The 24,539-nt window shown below is 36.5% G+C and overlaps 1 protein-coding gene across 4 annotated transcripts in view; it reads left to right on the top strand.

Annotated features, from left to right (window-relative positions):
• CTNNA2 (catenin alpha 2) overlaps positions 1–24,539 on the top strand; it is a 1,425,261-nt gene that overhangs the window by 1,337,178 nt on the left and 63,544 nt on the right. For all 4 annotated transcript variants that reach the window (XM_060187717.1, XM_060187715.1, XM_007531774.3 and 1 more), the window contains one exon: positions 14,471–14,584. In XM_060187717.1, the coding sequence (XP_060043700.1) occupies positions 14,471–14,584 (114 nt within the window). The remainder of the gene's footprint in view (positions 1–14,470; positions 14,585–24,539) is intronic.

Below are 24,539 nucleotides of genomic sequence, written 5' to 3'. Positions count from 1 at the left end.
CGCTGAACATGGGCATTGATTGGTCTGTCCATACTCCCAGTGTGCCTCTCTCTTTCCCTAGTAGGGTGGGTCTCTGGGGAAGCTGAGCTCCAGGACACATTGGTGGGGTCTTCAGTCTAGGGAAGCCTGGCTGGCATACTGATGACATCTGGAACCTGGTGACTGAAAAGAGAGTTAACATACGAAGCCAAACAAATTGTTGAACAATCATGGACCCAAAGCTTGGAATAGTGGAGAGGAAGTGTGAGGGGGGTACTCACTGCAAACTCGAGTGTACTTCTGCATTCAGGTATATATTTTGCAGTAGTTTATGGATACATGTGAACATATGCTCTCTCTCACAGAAACTGGTGTATATCTAGGTTTTGGGACTTTGTTAGAAAGTGAACCACCTAAGATGGAATTAGAGTATACTATGAAAGGAAAGGTCTCACCCGAGTAATGAAGCTGAAGGGTTTTCATTCCACACGTGAAGTCTCTGGACACAGTCTGAAGTGAAGCATGTTGAGGTGGCAATCGTTGTGTTGGTTAGGTTGTGAATGGCAGATGCAATATTATTTGATATGGATTGGGAGACATACAGGAAAGGGGGCCTATCCAATGGTTCCAGGACTGGGGGAAGTAGAGGCTCTATAGTGGAGATGTGAGGTTCCTGCTGTCTTAGGGTTCAAAAAGACAATCGATATTTAATGTTATCATCACATTATTTGGTAATTGGGTTAACTTTGAAAAGTCCTTTTGTTATGCTTTGCTGTACAGTCCCCATTATCTTGTATATAACTGTGCTATTGGTTGCTTCTGAACTACTTGGTCTAGGCTTTTGAGTCTGCATATCAATTACACTGCACATATTGAGAAAAGATGCAGTTTGTGTTTTGAAAAACTTCGAGACATACATTAATTTTCCCCCTCTTGTATTAATTAACTAGTGATTTATATGACTACATTTTACTAAATACATACAGCACTTACTGAAAGAATTTCAAAAATACATCAATAGTAATACAATAATAGTGGGAGACTTCAATACCCCACTCTCACACTTAGACAGATCAACAAAGCAGAGAACCAACAAAGAAACAAGAGAATTGAATGAAGAGATTGACAGACTAGACCTCTTGGACATCTTCAGAGTCCTTCACCCCAAAAAACTGGAATACACCTTCTTTTCAAATCCATATAACACATACTCAAGGATAGACCACATGTTAGGCCACAAAATCAACATCAATAAATTCAAGAACATTGAAATCAGCCCAAGTATCTTCTCAGACCACAGTGGAGTAAAAATAACATTTAACAACAAACAGACAATTATTAAAAGTCACAGAATTTGGAAACTAAACAACATACTCCTTAATAACCACTGGGTCAGAGACTCACTCAAGCAGGAAATTCAAATGTTCCTGGAAACAAATATTTGGGACACAGCTAAAGCAGTACTGAGAGGGAAACTTATAGCCATATAATCACATATTAAACACCAAGAAGAAGCTCAAATGAACAACCTTACCGCACACCTCAAGGACTTAGAGGAAGAGGAACAAAGGAACCCTCAAGCATCCAGAAGGACAGAAATCACTAAAGTTAGAGCAGAAATAAACAACATCAAAAATAAAAGAACCATACAAAAGATCAATGAAGCCAAATGTTGGTCCTTTGAAAGATTAAACAAAATTGACAAACCCCTAGCCACACTCACCAAACAAAAAAGAGATAAGACTCAAATTAATAGAATTGTAAACGATGGAGGAGACATCACAACTGACACCACAGAAATCCAGAGAATCCTGTGAAACTTCTATGAGGAACTATATGCCACCAAGCTAGAAAATTTAGAAGAAGTGGAAAAATTCCTAGAAGCATATGCCCTTCCGAAACTGAATCAAGAAGAACTACAAAATCTAAATGCACCAATCACAGACAAAGAAATTGAAACCATTATTAAGAATATCCCCAACAACAAAAGTCTTCACAAAAGAAAAAATATAGAAGAAATGGCTGCTGGGTCTGGTAGATTTGTAGTGCAGGCACTGAGCCTCAAAATATCCTTGGAGGGAGGGAGGGAGGGAGGGAGGGAGAGAGAGAGAGAGAGAGAGAGAGAGAGAGAGAGAGAGAAAGAAGAAGAAGAAGAAGAAGAAGAAGAAGAAGAAGAAGAAGAAGAAGAAGAAGAAGAAGAAGAGAAGAAGGAGGAGGAGAAAGAGGAGGAGGAGAAGAAGAAGGAGGAAGAGGAAGAGGAGGAGGAGGAGGAGAAGAAGAAGAAGGAGGAGGAGGAAGAGGACGAGAAGAAGAAGGAAGAGGAGGAGAAGAAGAGAAGAAGTAGTGGAGGAGAGGAGGATGAAGGGGGAACAGGAGGAGGAAGGAAGGAAGGAAGTAAGGAAGGAAAGAAGGAAAGAAGGAAGTAAGTTATTCTTAGAGGCAACTATGAAGACACATCACTGGTTGAAAGTACTTTGTGCATGCTTCATATTATTGCAATGATATGAGGAAGTGTTTTTTTTAATATTTATTTTATTTATTTATTCCCTTTTGTTGCCCTTGTTTTATTGTTGTAGTTATTATTGTTGTTGTCATTGTTGGATAGGACAGAGAGAAATGGAGAGAGGGAGGGGAAGACAGAGAGGAGGAGAGAAAGATAGACACCTGCAGACCTTCTTCACCGCCTGTGAAGCGACTCCCCTGCAGGTGGGGAGCCGGGGTTTGAACCGGGATCCTTATGCCGGTCCTTGTGCTTTGGGCCACCTGCGCTTAGCCCGCTGCACTACAGCCCGACTCCCCCAGGAAGTGTTTTTAATGTTATTTCTAGGCTTATAGCTTCATCTTTATTTTTTCTCTGACACTGACTCCAAGTACTGAACATAATCTATTTCTAATTTTTTAAATGGTCGTTCTAAAGTTCAGTTATTTCTTATTTTGTAATGTGAAAAAAGACTATAATGATGAAACAGCTTATAAATAGTGATATTTTTGGAGTCAGATATTTCTGGGTGTTTGGGTCTAACAGTTCCTTTTTTCCCAGTTTTGAAAAAAATTATTGTTACAAATCCTGTATATGTTGAGGAGGTAGATAGCATGATGGTTTGATTTGCATAATTTGTGAAATGTTTCCCTCTGTATGCTCACCTCACAGTTGTCTTCTTGTGTAGATGCTATTAAAAAAAGAAATGAAGAAGGAAAAAAGATTTTTTGGGGGGGATGCCTTATAGTTTATTTTCTTATTTAAAAGTATTTTTCAAATTTAAAAAACATTTTTATTTTGAATATTTGTATGAATTCATCATATGTTTTGAATATTTGTCCCTTATCAGATATATGACTTGAAAATACTTTCCCCATGCTGTTTCATTTTGTTTATAGTTTCTGTTATTGTGGAAACTTTAGTTAGTTCTGATCTCTTTTTTCATTTTATTGTTTGTGCTTTATGTGTCAGTTTCATTATTAATTAATTCATCACTTGATTAATTCTGTATCCCCTCCCCTCCCCTGATAGCTTTCCTATTCTTTAACCCTCTGGGAGTATGGACCTAAGGTCATTGTGGGATGTAGAAGATGGAAGGTCTGGCTTCTGTAATTGCTTCCCTGCTGAACATCGGCATTGACAGGTCGATCCATACTCCCAGCTTGCCTCTTTCTTTCCCTAGTGGGACAAGGCTCTGGGGAATCAGAGCTCCAGAACATATTGATGAGGTTGTCTGTCCAGGAAAGTCTGGTTGGCATCATGCTAGCATCTGAAACCTGGTGGCTGAAAAGAGTTAACATACAAAGCCAAATTGTTGACCACTCATGAACCTAAAGGCTGGAATAGTGCAGGTGAAGAGTTAGGGGGTTCTCCGTTTGGGAGCTACTCTCTCCCCTCGTCCAGCTTTCTGGCCCTTTTTCCAGCCATGGCATCATCTCCCCAGACAATAACTTGGATCTACCTGCATATCAGATTTTAGGTTCAGGGAAAAAAAAAAACTAGTATAGTCAAAGACTCTTTGGAATATAACTAAAATATGCCTACTAGCTATCTACAGTTGTCTATTTCTTATGCTAGTGTCATATGCTTTGTTTACTATAGCTTGACTGTATATCCTATTTTCAGGACATGGTGTAGTATCTTAAGACTTCACTTTCTATTTGCATTTGTATGTAAATATATAAATTTATAAATATATAAATTTTAGAAGTTTCTTCTCTAGTTCTATGAAAATTGTCATTGGAATCTTGGAGTGAATTTATAGATGACTTGACAAAAGTGACCTTTGAACTTTATTCTTTATTAGAATTACTCACTTCAGTAACATCAGACACTGTCCCACTTAATTGTGTCTTCTTCAGATTCTCTCAGAAAGTCTTTTTAGTCTTCAGTATATATATATATATATGTATATATATATATATATATATACATATATATATATATAATTATTCCTAAGAATTTCAGTATTAGGGGCCAGGTGGTAGCTTACCTGGTTGAGTGTACATGTTACCCAAGTTTGAGTCCCCAGTCCCCATCTGCTTGGGGAAAGCTTTGTGAGTGGTAAAGCAGTGCTACAAGTGTTTCTCTGTCTCTCTTCTTCTCTATCTCCCTTGCCCTCTCAATTTCTCTCTGTATCTATCCAATAATAAAGAAATAATAAAAATTTCTCTTTTTTTTTTTTTTTGGCCCCCAGGGTTACTGCTAGGGCTCCTCGCCTGAACTATGAATCCACTGCTCCTGGAGGCCATTTTTTTCCATTTTGTTGCCCTTGTTTTTAACCTTGTTGTTGTTGTTGTTGTTGGATAGGACATAGAAAAATAGAGAGAGAAAGGGAGCAGAGAGGGGCAGAGAAAGACAGACACCTGTAGATTTACTTCATCGCCTGTGAAGCAACCCCTGAGGGCTCGAACAGGGATCCTTACACCGGTCCTAGTGCATTGTGCCACGTGTGCTTAACCCTCTGTGCTACTGCCAGATCCCCAAATAAAAATATTTCTATCTGACTCTATCTTTAGAATTTTCTCTTTAAAAAAATCATACATTTACAGAGATAATGATAGGCATTTCTAGAGAATCCTGATACCATATGCTGTTTATCTGGTTGCTCTGACTAGGACTTCCAGAACCACAGGAAAAATGAAAGTGGGCACTTTAATGGTGCCCACAACCTCAGAAGAATGTTATTTAGCCTTTAACTACTGATGATGATGTTATCTGTGGGGTTGGTTAACATGCACACACATGTTTCTTCTATGCTTAATTTAAGAACTTTTTTTTTGTGAGAAATAGATGTTGAAATAGTCCAAGTGCTTTTGCTATATCTATTGAGATAGCTTTTTTTTTTCTTTAATGTCAGAACATCCTTGGATATCAAGGATAGATCTCAATTGATCATGGTAAGTGATCTTTTTAATGTGCTTGTATATTCCTAAGAATTTTTCATCTCTTCAAAATTGTCCAGACACTTTTGTTCAGTATCCTACTAAGACACTTTGAATTTCTGTAGTATCAGTTGTAAGAAAATTTCTTATTTATAGTTGTGTTGCTTTGGAATTTTCCTCAATCAGTTTAGGTAAGAAGTTTTCAGTTTCATTTACTTTTTCAAGGAATCAACACTTATTTTTATGAATATTTTCTGTTCTTTAATTTTCTCTCATCTTTATTTCTTTTGTTCTGCAAACTGATTCATTTTGCTCATCTATGATCTTTTGTTCTGTAAACTGATTCATCTAGCTCTTATGACATAGAGTTAGAGTGTTTACTTGATATCTTTCTTACTTTTGACATTTAACATTTTTTTTTTAGCCTAGAGCACTCTTCAGATCTTGCTTAAGGTAGTTGTCCTGGTATTGAACCTCTGTGCCTCATCTGTAATCATCTGCTGCATATTCTGTATCTCTCTCCCCAGTCAGCTTTCTTATTTCTTTTTTAGTAGTAATTTAATGATGATTGACAAGATTGTGGGATAAGAAGGATATAATTACACACAATTTACACCATCAGAAATCCCTATCCCATCCCCTCCTTTAGAAGTTTCTCTATTCTTTATTCCTCTTGGAGTGTGACCAAAGATCTTTATGGTGTGCAGAAGGTGGAGAGGTCTGGCTTTTATAGTTGCTTCTACACTGAACATGGGCATTGACAGGTCTACAAATACCCCCAGATTGTTTCTAACTTTTCCTAGTGGGGCAGGGCTCTGGAGATGTGAGGTTGCATGACACATTGGTGAAGTTGTCTGCCTAAGGAAGTCAGGCTGGCATCATGGTAGCATCTGCAACTTGGTGGCTGAAAATAATTAAGATATAAACAAAACAAATTATTTAATAATCAGGAACCTAAATGTAGCAGGAGAGATTTTGAGAGATGTTGGAAGAAGCTAGGAAGTCTATTCTAGGTATATTCCAAGGGGCCCATCACTTTACTAATTTTTGCCTAAGCCCAATAGCTAACATGCAGATGGGCTGAAAGTATTTTCTGAGAAGATGATGTCAGGGTAGAGAATAGCTCTCAAATATGGGAAAAATATATAAGTACTATTAACTGTAAACCCTGTATATTTGTCTTATACAGGTGCCTTTTGTTATTTCTCACAAATTCTGCTACATTGTGTTTTCACTCATATCTTTCTCTTTTGAGCCAATGTTTGTTCAGTTTTATAATTTCCATGTATCCAGGATTTTTCCAGTTTTCCTCTTATTATCAGAATTATAGTATTATATTCAGAGAAGATGTTTGGTATTATTTTAAACTCTATTTTTTTTAACTTCAGTTTCTGGGCTTGGTTCCAGCACTATGAATTCACTGTTCCTGGTGGCCCCCTTTTAAATTTGGAATAAGACAGAGAGAGAAATTGAGAGGGGGTGGGAAGACAGAGGAGTGAGAAAGACAGACACCTGCAGACTTGCTTCACCGTTTGTGAAGCATCCCTCCTTAGGTGGGGTGCGGGGCTCCAACCCAGATCCTTGTGCTGTTACTTGTGCTTAGTACTTAGCTTATCCAGGTGTGCTACTGCTTGGCCCCCTTAAGCTTGAATTTACAAATACTTGTTTTGTTGTGTAGTCTATGACCTAAACTAGAAACTGTTCAAATGTGCCTAAGAAGAATGTGTAGTATACTGGTGTTCAATAAAATAACCAATAGTCTGTTACTTCCATTTAGTCTACAGAGTTGCTCAAATCTGATCCTTTTTGTAAAAAGGTGATTTTTATGTCTGTATAATCTTTCCATTGTTGACATATTAATGTAACATATTAATGTTCCCAACTATTGCTTTATAATTTTTCTTTTCAGTTTTTGTTCAATATATTTATAAATAACTATGTAAAATCACTGTTGGGTTCATGACTATGGTCATTTTATGTTCTGTTGTACTGACTTCTTTATATTCACTTCTTCAAATGACCATTTTTATCTTGTCTTTTCTTCACTTTTTTCAGTTTATGTTATCTGACACATATATAGCTGTCCCTGCTTTGGGGTGTGGTTACCTTTTCTTTGTATGCCTGTTTTCCATCTTATTTTCAGTGTACATGTATCTTTAAATATAAAATTAATATATCTTGTAGGCAGTGTATTTGGGAGATGCTTTAAATTTTATTTTTAATTGAAGAAATATTTTAAATAGTGTTGCTATATCAGGACTATAGTTGAACACCTCCTCAATATATGTGTTAGCATACCTCATAAACCGAGAGTGGGACTGTCTCAGTTTCAGCTCACTGGTCACTCTTTCCACACAGCTTCCCTGACCTCTGAAAAACCTCAGATCTGTAGGTTGATGCTTCTCACGTGTGAATCCCTTTGACTCGTTTATGATATCACACATATATCAAAATAATTTTTTTGTCTATTAGGGTCTACCATGAACCTCCCCAATTCCATCTGTGTTTTAGCAAAAGACTCGGCTATGTATTTTCTTACAGCTAAGTAGTATTCCATAGAGGATATGAAGATATATATCATTGATTACCCACTCAACCTGATATCTGGATACTTGGATTGGTTCCATGTTTTGGCTATTGTGAATAATTGCTGCAATGAAAATAGGTGTACACAGAAGGATCCCGGTTCAAACCCCGGCTCCCCACCTGCAGGGGAGTCGCTTCACAGGCGGTGAAGCAGGTCTGCAGGTGTCTATCTTTCTCTCCTCCTCTCTGTCTTCCCCTCCTCTCTCCATTTCTCTCTGTCCTATCCAACAACGACAACAACAATAATAACTACAACAATAAAACAACAAGGGCAACAAAAGGGAATAAATAAATATTAAAAAAAAAAAAAGAAAATAGGTGTACATACAGTTTTTATGTGTTCATGCTTCTGTGTTTTACACATTATTTATCAAGGAGAGAAATTGCTACATCACATGGTGTATCTAATATTAATATATTGAGAAATCCCCATAATTTTTCCATAGATTTTTGCCAATTAACATTGCTACTAACAGTGTGATAGGGAATTCTTTTTTCCCTACTTCTTTGTCAATATCTGTTGTTTCTAACACTTTTAAAAATATTTGAATTGCTTTGTGGAAAACTGAGAAATGTTACACATGTACAAACTATTGTATTTTACTGTTGGTTTTAAACTATTAATCCCCCCAATGAAGAAAAAAAACAGAAAAAGTATTAGGACGGGGTTAAATAGAATAATGGCTTTGCAAATATATATATATATATGAGAGATCCAGTGAGAAAAAGAGAATGCAGAACACTGCTCAGCTCTGGCTTTATGATGGTGCTGAGAATTGAACCTGCAACCTCAGTGTTTCAGGCCTGAAAGTCCTTTGCATAACTATTGTGCTGCCTCCTGTCATTTCTAGTTCTTTTTATGGAAGCTATTCTTACAGGTGTGAGGTGGCATCTAAGTGTTGTCTGGATTTACATTTTTCTGGCAATAATAAGTGATAATTGCTGGGGCTCACATGGAGTGACTCCAACAAGGGGATATGCCTCAGACCCTCCCTCGCCGGCTCTAGAGGCCACGTGAATTCAGAAAGAGACATCGGGGAACATTCTGGTATAAACATTCATTTATTGGGAGAAGAGTACAGGTCTTTATACTGAGTTAAACAAAGAATATTTTTCACATATGTCGGAAATTATAGGTCAGCTTGCCCCTATGGTAGGGGGCTGTTATGACAAGAATTGATGAGATACATAAGGTCAAAATAATTAGTTTCTATGAGGCAGGTGAGTTAATTATCCAAAGGTATTTGAGAGAAGCATAGGGGTTAAACTAGTAAGGTGAGGTAGAGAAGAAGAAAAACAAAGATTGATGTAAATCACAGATATCAAAGAACACAAGGAAATAGAATTTTGGGGTCTCACTGCCTGGTGTTGGGCTGTATGATAGAGTGTGTTCTTTATGATCGAAAGGTGAAATGGATGTGTGAACTTTGAGTGAACCCTAAAGCAGGCAACCATTTGGCCTGCTGCTAGCAGAGGAAACTAAGTGTGAGAGGCTTGTAGGCTTTCTGTGAGCTTGAGAGACTAACAAGGAGAAACTGAGTCTGGGAGACTTTCCTTCTTGGCTCATCTCTATAAGGAGAGAGGCTAACAAGTGAGGTGTCTTTCCAGACCTCCATCTAAGGATGGGAGAGCTCCCCTAAGCTCTACTAACCTTTCACATAGTCCCACAGATAATGAATATTTTCTCTTTGGAGAAAATATTTCCCCCCATTTGGTAGAATGCCATATTCTTTCTCTCACCATCACTAACATTAACTCAAAATGGATAAAAATAAGTAAAACTTGGATGTTAAACCTGAAACTATCAAAAATATTAAAGAAAAAAATTGGCAAAGTACTCTGTTATAATTGCTTCAGAAATGTATAGAAACGCAGCTGCAGTAATCCTGGAAGCAAAAGCAAAAATAAACAAACTAGAAATCTTCTGCACAGCAAAAAAACATCTTGGTTTTAACATCCCTTTAGTCATTCTATGCCCCCCCTTTTTAAGTTTTTTTTTAATTGATTCATTTTCACTTTTGTTGCCCTGGTTTTATACTGTTGTTGTAGTCATTGTTAGATAGGACAGAAAGAAATGGAGAGAGGAGGGGAAGACGGGGGGCGGGAGAAAGACCTGCTTCACCACCTGTGAAGTGACTCCCCTGCAGGTGGGGAGCTGAGGGCTCGAACTGGGATCCTTATGCTGCTCCTTGCGCTTTGTGTCACCTGCACTTAACCTACTGTGCTACCACCCAACTCCCAATTTTATGCCCTTTTAAAAAAGAAATCTTGAGCTGTTCATATGAAAAGTCACTACAATAAATTAGAGATTACTTATTTCCACTTTTGTAACCTTCTGGTTGGTTTGTTAGAGCCACTGTTCTCTGTCACTTCTAATGCTATATTTATGTATATTTTATGTCTTTTGATAGCAGTCTGATTGACTTATTTCCGGTGTTCTTTTATATAATTACTACAGGACTTTCCATTGTGGTTAACCGAAGATTTAATACTTAATAACATCTTAAATTTGATATCCATTACTGGCATACTCAGTGTGGCAGTATACTACCTTGAGCTCAAGTCCTTTCTGCCCATGAATTGCTGCAGGTGTCACTCCTCTCTGTGTCTCTCTGCCTCTCTCTCTCTCTCTTACTTTACACATGCATACACACATAGGAAAAGGAAAATGGTGACCACTTGTTATGGAGAAGTCATCACTTATGCACCAAGGCTCAGCAATAATCCTGTTTTGTAAAAAAAAAAAAAAAGTGTCTTAAACTTACTGTTTTATTTATTTTATTTTTTTAATTTCATTAATTAAATTTTTAAATTTATTGGGGAATTTATGTTTTATATTCAACAGTAAATACAATAGTTTATACATGCATAACATTTTCCAGTTTTCCATATAACAATACAACCCCCACTAGGTCCTCTGTCATCCTTTTTGGACCTGTATTCTCACATACACACCCCACTCCACTGCAAAGTCTTTTACTTTGGTGCAATAAACCATAAACTTACTATATTAAACTGATAACATTATCACCTTAATAGAATTTTAATTATTTTCATCACCCTGGAATTTTAATGTTTCTCCACTTTGTTTATTGCCTTTATAATTTACATGTATTTTGTATAATGCCAGATTATTGTTGTTATTGTTGATTTGATATATAACTTTTTCACTTTATTTGCAAATGATTACTGCCTCATTGCAAAATCTGAGACTGTATATTTATCATTGTCAATGAGATCAACACTATAAGTTCACATTTTAATATGGCAGTGTTCTTTCATATCCAGTCAAAGAATTCCCTTGACATTTGTTGTGATTCAGATCTGGTGATAATGGACACCCTTACTTTGTTTATTTTGTTTTTGTGTTGTGTTGTTTAACTTGGAAAATACTTTATCTCCATTCATTTAATGAAGGGAAATTTATTTTTTAATCAAGTATATATTTTGTTTGTTTTATTATAATGAAAGAGAGATGCAAAGAGAGAGAGAGAGTGGGAGAGAGAGACATCAGAGCACTGCTCAGCTCTGGCTTATGGTGGTGTGGGGACCTATGGTATGAAGCTTGGACTCTGGGGCCAAAGGCATGAAAGTCTTTTTGCATAAAAAATTATGATATCTCCCTCACCCCAATTTCCTTCTTTTTAAAAAATTAATTAATTTTTGAATGAAACAATGAGAAGGAAAATACCAGGGCACTTTACAGCTATGTCTTATGTTGGTGCTAAGGACTGAGCCTGGGAACTCTGAGTCTCAGTCATGAAAGTCTTTTGCAGAATCATTATGCTATCTCCACTGCCCATAAAAGGCAGTGAGGGATGGGGGTTCATGAATATTGGATTCTTGGTATATAGTTTCTTTAAAGTTTTTGAATGTCAGTTCATTTACTTTTGACATGTAAAGTTTCTGCTGAAAATCCATACGTCATCTTATGATGCTTTCTTGTCTGTAAATTCTTTTTTTCCTTGTTGCTCTTAAAATTCTGTGTTCATATTTCACTTTTGACAACTCAGTTATCTCAATGTAGTCCTTCTTGGGTTTAATTTATATTGGTTCCATTAGACCTCTTGGATTCTTTTCTTAGGTTAGAGGACTTTACAGTCACTAATGCTTTAAATATATTTCTTCCTTTTTTATTTCTCCTCATCTCAAATTCCTACAAGATAGAGAGATTACTTTGTTTTCATTATGTCAATGGTGGTGGGCACATTTCTTTTCAGGGACTTCATGATATCATAAGTAAACAGATAATGATCTCACAGGTGGAGAAAAAATACAATTTTATACAAAAGACTTTCATGCCTGAAGCTCAGAACTCCCAGGTTCAACAACTTCTACCACCATATACCAGAGCTGAGCCTCGGTCTGATTAATAATAATAATAATAATAATAATAATAATAATAATAACTGGAAAAATAGCTCACTTGAAAATATGTTGCTTCACTATGTGTAACTCAGGGACCCAGGTTTGAGTCCAATCACTGCTGCAGTGAAAAAAGTTTGGTTCTATGGCTTACTTTCCTCTCTTTCTGCGTCTTTGCCTTCATCTAAAAAAATGGAAGGGGGGGTAAACCCTATTTCACTTTATATTTCTAGTTAAATTAGCACTGTCTATGAGTGGCTTATTTAATCTTTAGTATCTTTAATAATTGACAACTACACTTAAAATTAGGTTTTAAAATCCTGGATAATAATAGGAGTAAAACACTTAAAACATTCTTATTATCATCTTATACATAGTTTGTTACTTTAACGTCCCAGCAAATATCTATGGTTATCTTTACCGATTTATAAAGTGGGAAACCAACATTGAGAAAAAGTTTGATTTTTTATCATCTTTACTTGTATAGAGAGGAATCAGAGCCAGACATTGAGAAGAATAGGGATGTGCAGAGGGAGACAGACATCTGCAGTCCTGCTTCTCCACTAGCAAAGCTTTCCCCCTGCAGGTGGGGACACGTGGCTTGAACCTGAGTCCTTGTGCATTGCAATATGTGCACTTAGTGAGGTGCACCATCACCTGCCCCAAGAAAAATATTTTACCTATGAGTACACAAGGTTCATATTTAGGCAGTCTTGGCTCTGTACATATAATTGCCAAATTAATTAATTAATAATCAATTAATTAATTTTGCCTCCAGGGTTATCATGGGGTTTTGTGCCTGCATTGCAAATCCACTATTCATAGAGGCCATTTTTTTCCATTTTTTTAATTAGGTAGGACAGAGAGAAATTAAGAGAGGAGGGAGGTATAAAGATGGGAAGAAAAAGACTCCAGCAGATCAGCTTCACTGCTTGTGAAGTTACCGCTCCCCCTTACAGGTAGGGAGTCAGGGACTCAATCCAGGATTCTTCCATAGATTCTTGGATCTTGTACTATGTGACCTTAACCCAGTGTGCCACCACTCACCCCCTATTACCAAATTTAAACTGTATGGCTTAGTGGCCATATCAGATATATCATCAGATATATCTTTTACCTGGAGATGATGTATCCTCTTTACCTGTTTATATTTTTAAAGGTCTATCTCATGAAAGACAATTGGAGGGAGGGTTGGAGGATGAAAGGGAATCAAAGCATCATTTTGGCACATTCAAGAGCAGGTATGAAACCGTGTATCTCATACCAGCTAAGTCAAGCACTCAACCAGAGTCACCTTCCCAGAAGCCCTTTTTGCCATTATAACTAAAAAAGAGCTAGAATAGAGCAATGAGGGCATTATAGAAGATGTTTAAGCATATTTTTCTTGCTGTTGTTTTTTAAATTTTTTTTTATATTTTATTTATTCCCTTTTGTTCCCCTTTTTTATTGTAGTTACCGATGCCATTTGTTGTTGGGTAGGACAGAGAAATGGAGAGAGGGGGAGAGAAAGATAGACACCTGCAGACCTGCTTCACCGCTTGTAAAGTGACTCCTCTGCAGGTGGGGAGCCTAGGGCTCATACTGGGATCCTTATGGCCAGTCATTGCACTTTGTGCCACCTGCACTTAACCCACTGCACTACCACCCAACTCCCTCTTGCTGTTGCTTTCTATCTCTTTCAAGTTTTACTTCTTTAGTATCTGTATCTTTCTGTATGTGTGTGGGGGGGGCACGGGGGTGAGAACTAGAGCACCACTCCAGCATGCATAGAGTGAGGGACTAAACCCAGCAGTTCATGAACACAAGTTCTGATATCTACTGTTGCTCCCCCTCACTGGATGCTGTCTTTTTTTCTCAAAAGAGATTTATACGGTAGTATTAACACACAGGTATACCCTTTCCTGAAGTTAAAAGGCATGTTCAGTTAGACTGCTTACATCCACAGGAAGAACTAATAAATATTATATGTTTATTGAACATGTAGAACAATCTGTGCTTTCTGATGTCATTCTAGTCAGTCCCTTCCTGTGTAACCTCTTGTGTGTTATTCCCCCCTCGTTCCCTTTCCTGGTGGCCATTTACATTTTGAAATGAAGTGAATGGATGGAGTTGAAGGTTTTGAATTTAAAACATTCTTTTTTTTCCTTTCTCTCTCTATTTTCCTCTATGTACTCAGACCCCAGAAGAACTGGAGGACGACTCTGACTTTGAGCAGGAGGACTATGATGTACGCAGCCGGACCAGTGTTCAGACTGAAGATGACCAGCTCATTGCAGGCCAGAGTGCACGGGTGAGTGGTCAGGACTTGGGTTTGATCCACAAAGGCTGTTCCTGCCAAAGGGATTCTAATCCCATGGTTTTGGGAGCACAGAAGTTCATGAATCAACCCTTGTCTAGGGTTATTTGCAGCACTCTGTATTTTGTTTTGTTCTTTTTCAACCTTCATTTTATCAATTATTTTTCCTTCTGAATTAAGTCTGCTTTATCTCTCCATCATTTAATACATGTAAGCCACGCCAAAATAAACATTAATGTTTATAATGGATTGTTGTGCTATCTTTTAAAAAATAGTTTTATTTATTATTAGATAGAAAGAAACTGAGAAGGGAGGGGAAGACAGAAGAGAGAGACAGGGATATACCTGCAGCCCTGCTTCACTACCTGTGATGCTCTCCCCCACCTCTGCAGTGAGGATCAGGGGCTTGAACCTGGGTCCTTGTTGTAATGTGTGCGCTTAACCAGGTGTGCCACCATCTAGCCCAGAGATCTTGATTGTACAATTAAATCATTATTAGATTATAATTCAATGGTGTAATAACCAGGATATATAGGAATGAATGCCCTAATAATTACATCAGTACTGGTACTATAGTTGCTCTTGATATCTCCAAAGTTGCTGTCCACACAGAAAGCTATGAGTGACAGTATACCTCCACTGAGTGAACTTTTGATCTTAATACTTAATTTTTCTGCAGTATTTTTTGAAATTGATTTAAAGTCATAGAATAGAGGGTACTTTGTTTTCCTCTACTAATTACATGTAGCTAGGGCATTAGCCCTAGGTCTATCTATAATAAGGTAGAAGTGCTAAAAAAGGGGGCCAGTTGGTGATGCACTTGGTTGAATATGCATGTTACCATGTACAAGACCCCAGCTGGTTCCCAGGCATCCACCAACGGGGGGTGGGAGTTAAGTTTCATGAGCAGTTAGCAGGTCTGCAGGTATCTCTGTTTCTCTCTTCATCTCTATCTCTCTCTCTTCTCTCAATTTCTCTCTATCCTATCAAAGAGTAACATAAAGCAAAACATAAATAAATACTTACTTACAAAGATATAATAGAAATATCTTTATTTGAGACATAGACCAGGAAGCACCAGAGCTGACCATACTAGCTGATATTTTTGAAATATCTGTGGTACTGTTCATCAATACAGATATTACTAAGAGGATCATGTAATCTGAGCAATCCAATTGCTGAATTTCCTGAGGGCAGATGCAGGTTAACAAGTGAATTAGGGATTACCAAAAAGAGTGAGATTCTCATCTCTTTTTTGTTGTTTTTTAAATTTTATTTTGTAATGTTCTTTCTCTCTTCTCTCTCTTCTTTATCTTTTTCCTTCCTTCTTTCCTTCCTTCCTTCCTTCCTTCCTGCCTGCCTGCCTGCCTTCCTTTCTTCCTTCCTTCCCTCCCTCCTTCCTTTTTTCCTTTCTTCTTTTCTTCCTTCATTCTTTTCTGTCACCAGGGTTATCTCTGGGGCTCATTGCCTACATAAAAAATATTGAAGGCCATTTTATTTTCCTTTTTTATTCCTTCTATTTGCTAGGACAGAGATAAATTGAGAGGTGAGAGAGGGGGGATTGGGAGAGAGAAAGAGAAACACCTATGGCACTACCTAAGTACTTGTGAAGCTTCCCCTACAGGTGAGAATGAGGGCTTGAATGAGGTTACTTGAACATGCTAGTATGTGCTGAATTGGCACACCACCACCAGCATGCCTATTTGCAGTCATTTTATTCTTTTCCAAATTACTATAATGAGGAAACAGTGATTTATAAAGTAGTTGTTATTTACACAAGTATAGTTTAATTCTTCTATATTTAAAGATTTAGTTTCTATACAGTTAATTAATGAAGAAATAGCTTATCTTAGAACTGGATACTTTAAGTTTCACTCAGGGTAATGGATTGGAGGCATCAAGTTGATAAAGAGGTAACAACTGAAGATAGGAATTAAAGAAACTTCTTATTTTTAATGATTTATAGTTATTAAAGTGTAGAAAATAGATAATCAGAATTTATAATAAGGAGAACTTAAAAAAAATGAAATCTTATGTTGAGTCAAGAAAGGTTATACTTATAGCCCAATTTCTCTTATATACTTTTATGTAATCAGAATCTTCTCTAAAAACTGAATGATTCAGATTTTGACCAATATTGATATTTAAATAGAAGAGTACAAATCAGAACATTAAAGATGTTAGGCTTTAAGTTCAGAGGGTATTGTTTTTAATGGTAAAGTGAAAGGTTAGAAATTTGTTCAGTTATACATTACTTAATTTCTGCAAGTATCTGAACAATAAACTTACTTGAGAGGATTACTTTTAGATTATAATTGCTTAGTATTTTCAAATATTTAACACAACATGTGGCATATTATAGTTTTAAAAGGCTGACTTTGATCACTGTCTTTTGAAAGAAAAATTATTCCGACCATAGACTGGTGATAGTAGAACTGTATGAAAATGTACAAGAAACCCTCTTCTTTAAATATTTCTTATGCATTTTTAGCTGCTGTGATAATCACAAAACATTGAAAACCGAGAAGTTATTAAATGAAGGGTCTTTTTATCCTGTGTTGGCATAAAGCTAAAACAATCAATTAGTAAACTCAAACACTGCTGTGTCAATAGAAAAGGATAAGTTTGAGTAATTCACCCAACCATTAATCAATTCTAGATAAATTTTCTCAACAAATAGCAACTCAGTATTGATACAGTCCAGCATCCATAAACTTATATTCTCTCTTTTCCTCTCTCAAGAAAAAGGCAGTGTACACAACTCTTATCTTACTTTATAATCCCTCTCTGACAAAAATAGCATGATTAATCCAACTGGTTACAAGGAACAATATTTTCATTACACACAGCTTTCTTTCATAATAAATATCAAATTAGTTATGATGAGAGAAAAAAGTCAGGTTACACCTGCCAGCAACATAATTTCTTCTCCCAGTAAGTATGTAAAAATAGTCTTTTCTCACAGAATTTTCCACATGAATGATGACCATGGTCCAAGATAGTAAGAGCAAAATACTCTGAGAGACAATCCAGCACTTTCTAGTTGATTTTTGAAACCCATTATGGGGTATGTTTGTATGATTAAGTTGCAGTAGATATCAGTTGTTACTGAGTCAGCCAGTTTTAGCTTGTAATTATATGATGACAAATCAGGGACATGCAATTATGGCTGTAAGTCAGAAATAAGAGGGTATGTTGAATTGCTAAGATGACAGATGGTTGAACTTTTGATCAGAGAAGTATGTTAACTTGGTGAAAATTGGAAAGGAGACAAAATCTGTAGTTGATGAAGGCAGTTGCTCCATCTAGAAACCAGTCCTCCCCTGTTCATGGCCTTCTTTTCTTTTTTTTTTTAATTTATTTTTTATTTAAGAAGGAAAAATTAACAAAACCATATGGTAGGAGGGGTACAACTCCACACAATTCCAACCACCCAATCTCCACATCCCATCCCCTCCCCTGATAGCTTTCCCATTCTCTATCCCTCTGGGAGCATGGACCCAGGGTCATTGTGGGTTGCAGAAGGTGGAAGGTCTGGTTTCTGTAATTGCTTCCCCGCTGAACATGGACATTGACTGGTCGGTCCATACTCCCAGTCTGCCTCTTTCTTTCCCTAGTAGGGTGGGTCTCTGGGGAAGAGGAGCTCCAGGATACATTGGTGGGGTCTTCAGTCCAGGGAAGCTTGGCCAGCATCTTGATAGCATCTGGAACCTGGTGACTGAAAAGAGAGTTAACATACAAAGCCAAACAAATTGTTGAGCAATCATGGACCCAAAGGTTGGAATAGTGGAGAGGAAGTGTTGGGGGGGGGGTACTCACTGCAAACTCTAGCGTACTTCTGCTTTCAGGTATATATTTTGCACTAGTTTATGGATATGTGCTCTCTCTCACAGAACCTGGTTATCTTCTATTCTAATTCACAAACATTCCTTAGCTCTGGAAATTATAATTTAATCTATAAAAAAAAGGCCAAAACATGTTTTAGTATCAATTCTAACACTGATTTAAAATTATGAAATTAGTGAAATTACTTATTTTTTAGTGTTTTCAGATATCAGGAAAGAAAATGAAAGTGGTCAGACCATGATCTGATAAAATATAAATATAAATATAAACATACCTCTTCTTCAAAGGCTGACACAGTTCAAATTGGCCAACAATAATCTTAGGCACTTTACCTTGGTGATAGAATATACCAGTCATAGCCACACAAACAATATTATTATTATTATTATTATTATTAACAGCAATATTTTAGATGAGAGCCAGACAAACTGACAGTGGCCATAGTACTGAAGCTTCCTTCACTGCAGTGGGGGCTAGTGATATCGATTCTATTTATGTATTTTGCCACCAGGATTTTCACTAGGGTTTTAACTCTGAACAATTTCACTGCTCCCAGAGAGAGGTAGATAGAGAGGGAGAAAGAAAGATGCCAAGAGAAGGAAATTGTAGCACTGCTACACTGCTTATGAAGCTTCCCCTTCCTGTGCAGCTTCTCCTATGCTGCGGCTGGGAATTCAAATCCAGTTTTCATAAAGTGTGTGCTGTAGAGCTGTCTAGTGGCCCCACAGATCTGATTGATTTATTTTTTCATGTTTTATTTGAGATTCATAAAGTGCTATAAGCATGCAAGATTACAAAGTATAGGTCCATACCATACCCTCCACCAAAGTTCTGTGTCCATACAAGGTCTCAATGTATTGCTTACGGACGTGTGCTTAAGCTAAGTCATTTTCACTCATGCTTGAAAGTCAAACTAATCACCTCTAAGTAAAACACTAGCAGCAATACTGCCACCCCCCCCCAAAAAAATGGAGCTTTCCATGAGGTATATTTAAAATTATTTGCTGTCTGTGGCAATTTTCCTTTGATTTAATCCATGATTATTTCCCTAATAAAGTTGCTTATCATATTGAATTTGTAAAATGAAGCAATTATGCTAAGATGATTTCCTTTCAGTTAAATAATTTTTAAATTGATAAGTCTTCTTTTGATTATGTTTTAGTTTATTAATGGTTTACGATATTATAAGACTATAGTCTACACCACATCTATTACCAGAGGAGCTCTGTGCCCTATGTTAATCGCCATAGTTCTCACAAAATCTTAGGGACAGACCTTATTTTAGATAGGGACTTGGCCAATTACTGACCTGTGGAATTCATCTATCCACTTTTCATCAACTTGTGTAGCTATGTGTAATGAATAACATTCTAACATTCTACCTCATAATATTTTTAGGAACATGCATGATAAAACGTATCTAAACACTACATGATGCAAAATTGGTAAAGATAGATGATGATGATATGGTGATTGTAATATGAGAAGGCTGATGTTGTTACTTGAATTAATGGGACAATTCTTTCAAGCTTGCTCAAAGTTAAATGACTCATTCTTTAACTATGTATATTTGTTAATTAAATATGATATTTTAATTCTTTTAAATATTTATTTATTTATTTTCCCTTTTGTTGCTCTTGCTTTATTGTTGTAGTTATTATTGATGTCATCTTTGTTGAATACGACAGAGAGAAATATAGCCAGGAGGGGAAGACAGAGAGGGGGAGAGAAAGATAGACACCTGCAGACCTGCTTCACCACCTGTGAAGCAATTCCCCTGCAGGTGGGGAGCCAGGACTCCAACCTGGATCCTTACACTGGTCCTTGCGCTTCGTGCCATGTGCACTAAACCCGCTGTGCTACCGCTGGACCCCCTCTAAATATGATATTAATTGAGTACAAGTGGACAAAAGTCTCCTTTAAATCACTGATGTACTTAAAGTCTTAATGTTACCTGGATCTTCATTTAAGAAGCTAAGAAGCTAGTACTTGTCATTTTGGGAGCTCAGGGACTTCCAGCTTACCTTTTTTTTTTAGATTGGAGAAATTGTCATATCAAAATCTCCTTGAGACATAGAGAAGTTTCTGGATTGAAGTGTTGTTGGCGTGTGTCAATGATGTGTGCTTGCTTTTAGTAGGTAGAATTAATAGCATTACACACACACACACACGCACACACACACACGCACACACACACAAACACACACACACACACACCTGGCAGTTGACAGGAAAGGCTAGTAACTTGGTACGAGTATAGAAAATCTTTAAGATTACAATCTCTGGGGGAGTCGGGTGGCAGTGCAGCAGGTTAAGCGCACATGGCGCAAAGTGCAAGGACAAGTGTAAGGATCCCGGTTCCAACCCCTGGCTCCTCACCTGCAGGGGCGTCACTTTACAAGCTGTGAAGCATGTCTGCAGGTGTCTTTCTCTGCCCCTCTCTGTCTTCCCTTCCTCTTCTCCATTTCTCTCTGTCCTATCCAACAATGACAACATCAATAATAACAACAACAATAATAACTACAAAAATAAAACATAAAGGACAACAAAAAGGAAATAAATATAAAAATTATTTTAAAAAAAGATTACAATCTCTGATGCTCCCAATTTTTGAGTCCACACCAGCCAGGTTAGCCATGTAGAAAGCTGTACTTAGCAATTATAAATAGAAGAATCAGAAACTCTCAGATCCAAGACGTCAGATTCTACAAACAAAAAACCAGTTGTTTTGTTCCCTTTTCTCTAGACATAAAAATAAATTTTCTTGTATCCCTTTAGTTTTGGGGGAATAAGCCTTTGCATGTTATATATCATATCCAACTTCAATGTAGCCAGTGTCATTTTTTCCCCCTAGGAGAACAACATAAGCGTGTTAACATTTCAAACTGTTGAGTTACATTGATAAAACCTAATTAAAACTCATGTGCTGAATTTTAATTTGATTAACTTGCAGATTTCACAGTTTGTTATCTACTGTTTATAGATAACCTTTTTTGAAATCCCAGTTTTAGAAAAGGTCAATGATGAATTTTTAAAAGCCAAGAGCATTTGAAGAATATTTAGAAAAAGTCTTTGACTCATTGATAGCTGCATAAGCAATAGCAAGTGTAATGACACTTGCATCCAAGTCACATGCCATCATTACATGTGATCACTGCTGGAGTAAAAATATTTTATTGCAAATGTGCCTGGAAAAGGACATTTTTTCTTTAGAATTATGCCTTAGAATATATTAGTTCTGGTCGGTACTCACAAACAATATTTATAAGTGAATGGAAAAATGTTTAAGCACTATATCAAAAGATATCTATTGAGATTTTATTCTTTGTAGGATATCAAAACCCCTACCCCAAGGAAGCCCAGAGAGAAATTGGAAGTTAGGCATTAAAGGAAATTAGAGAACAAACATTATTCAAGTTCTGAGTTGTACCATAGAAACTCAGTGATTCAGATGACAACAAAAGGCATAACCTTCAATGAAGACATTCAGATTTTTGAGGTCCTATTAAATACTGATATTCAGTAGGGTTAAGAGGTCCATGGAGAAGTTTTACAGATTCTTTTATAAGGAAATACCTAGTGAATGATAGAAACAGTGCAGGTCAGGCCTTGTGAAGTGTCAGTAAAACCTATTTATTCCTTTTTGGAACAGAATGGGCCAGTGCATTTATGTCAGCATTGGATCACTAGGGATACTTCTAGAAAAAACTGCACATCTAACTACCATAAACCCAAACCTATGCCAAATGCAGTGGAATAGCTGCCTTATTACTATTAAAATACATGTCATACAAAGTTGTATTTGATTTTTGTCAATCCCTTTTATCTATTAATTACCTTTAAATAGATTTTAATGATTATATTTTAAATTACATTTTATTAAATTATTTATTAAATTACATATTATTAAATTACATGTTATTTATACCAGTCTGATTTTAAATTATATGCTATAATTTGTATTTATACATGTGCCGTGTACTTCCAGAAACTCATATGTTATTTATATAAAGTAATAATACATGCAGAGATGGAGATTCATAGGCCTTATTATGTGGGATATCTGGGCAGTTGTTAGTGTCAATATTCCTTTATACAAATCAAAGATAACTTTTGCTAATGGTAGTTGAAAGCTTGGCTCCAGAAATTTCAGTCTGGCACACAGAGTTTATGATATCAACTAGATTTCACACCTAAGCCCAAGGACCACTGTAGAGTGTGGAAAATGCATGATTGTGCCTGGTGTTCAGATTATTCTTAGATGTTAAGAAAGGTGCTAGCTTTCCTGGGTTTGAATATTATTGCAACGGTTTATTAGGAAATTAATTTATTTGGAATTTGGTACCATCATGTATAAAATAGAGATTGTTGTGATTATATTATCTTATAAGTAAACAGATTTTTTTAATGAAGTTTTGGGTAGTAAGTTCAAAGTCTCACACATATGAAGAACCTTCTAGGCCCCTATAGGCCCTTAGTATTGTTTGTGGTGCTTCCATGTATTGATAGTATCAGGCCCTTGCATAGTGATAAAGTGTGTGCTATGCATGGTGAGCTATCCCCTGACCCTTGGCTTAAGTTTTTTTTTTTTTTTTTCCATATAGGAGTTTTTTTTTTTTTTCATATATATCACCGTACCCAGTATATTTGCTTTTATTCAATGTTATTATGATGGGAAGATAATATAGAAACATGATGTTAATGATATTCACATTCATGCTTTTTTTTCATTGAGGACAAGAAAAACAAATCATTTTATTTGTTGTCCACCATAACATATATTTTGAGGTAATTATATATTTATTATTCTATATGAAGAAGAATATAGCCTGGTAGGGTGCACATGTTACATGTGCAAGGACTGGGGTTCAGGTCACTATTACCTGCAAGAGGGAATCTTCATGAAGAGTGGAGCAGTGGGACAAGTATTTCTTTTTCTTCCTACTTCTCTCTCCTTCTCTATTCTTTCTATCTCTGTCAGAAAATAAAGGAAGGGAGTTTTGGGGAGAGTGGAGTCCTTGTGAAGGCACTAAACCTTGGCAAAAACTCTAGTAATAGAAAAAAAAAAGTCTATTATCAATGATGTCTAAACCCAAGTCAAAATCAAGCCATGCCTGTTTGTTGTTGTTTTTCTTTGTTTTTTGTTTTGTGAGAGCTCATAGCCATAGTATTTCTAACAGTATGCTTCAACTTCATTTTTAAATGATTCCCTTAAGTGGAGAAGAGCTTAACAGTTTAGAAGGTTTTGATATATAAATAGTCTTTTTCCAAAGCTGTAGGATTTCCAAATCATGTCCTTCCTGTCTTCTGAATAAATGCATGTATCCCACTATCAGTGGAAGACTTATGCTGATGTACATGCCCCTGCCTATTAAGGAGAGTTCCCGTGCTTCTATGAAAATACAATGGATTGATGTCTACCATTCCATTCAGACCTTACTTAGCAAATGGTGCTTCACATTTCTTTATTTGTGGTATCTGTGTTTCATAAATTCACCATGAACACTTGATTAGTAACTACTTGAGACATTGCTTCTTAGGAGAAATATAGGGCTAGGTTCCTGAAAGTAATCTCAAGATTCTTTTTGGTTGAATGCTGTATCATCTTTTTAATGAATATCTTTGGACAGATAACCATATTTTATACTTTTGATTCATTAGTATTGCACTCACAAATAATCACTCAATAATACATTCCTGAATGAAGCATATCTAAGTTGCATTTTTTTTCTTCAGATAACATCAACATCTTCTTGTGCTTAGGATGACCAAATAGCAATTCAGCACTGTTCCTAGGGGCCATTTTAAACAGTAAATTACTAAGGAAGCTATAGGAATATGGAAAATGTTTCACCAAATAGACTGCAGACAGGACATGTAGACATGCATGTTGAGAGCTGAAGTAAGAGACAGAGAAGTGGAGAACTGCCTTGTTTAGTATCATCTTAGTACTAATGTTTTGCAAGACTCAAGTATTTGTGCAGCTTTGTATCTGACAATGATTCAAAATGACAGTTATTGATTTGGGGGTTACACACAAATTTCAGAATTAGAAAATGTGAAAATCAAGAATGAATATCAGTAAGACTCCACTGTAGTTCTT

Source organism: Erinaceus europaeus, chromosome 3, assembly GCF_950295315.1.
Source record: "Erinaceus europaeus chromosome 3, mEriEur2.1, whole genome shotgun sequence".
Classification (NCBI taxonomy): domain Eukaryota; kingdom Metazoa; phylum Chordata; class Mammalia; order Eulipotyphla; family Erinaceidae; genus Erinaceus; species Erinaceus europaeus.
This window is presented reverse-complemented; position numbering and strand designations above follow the sequence as displayed.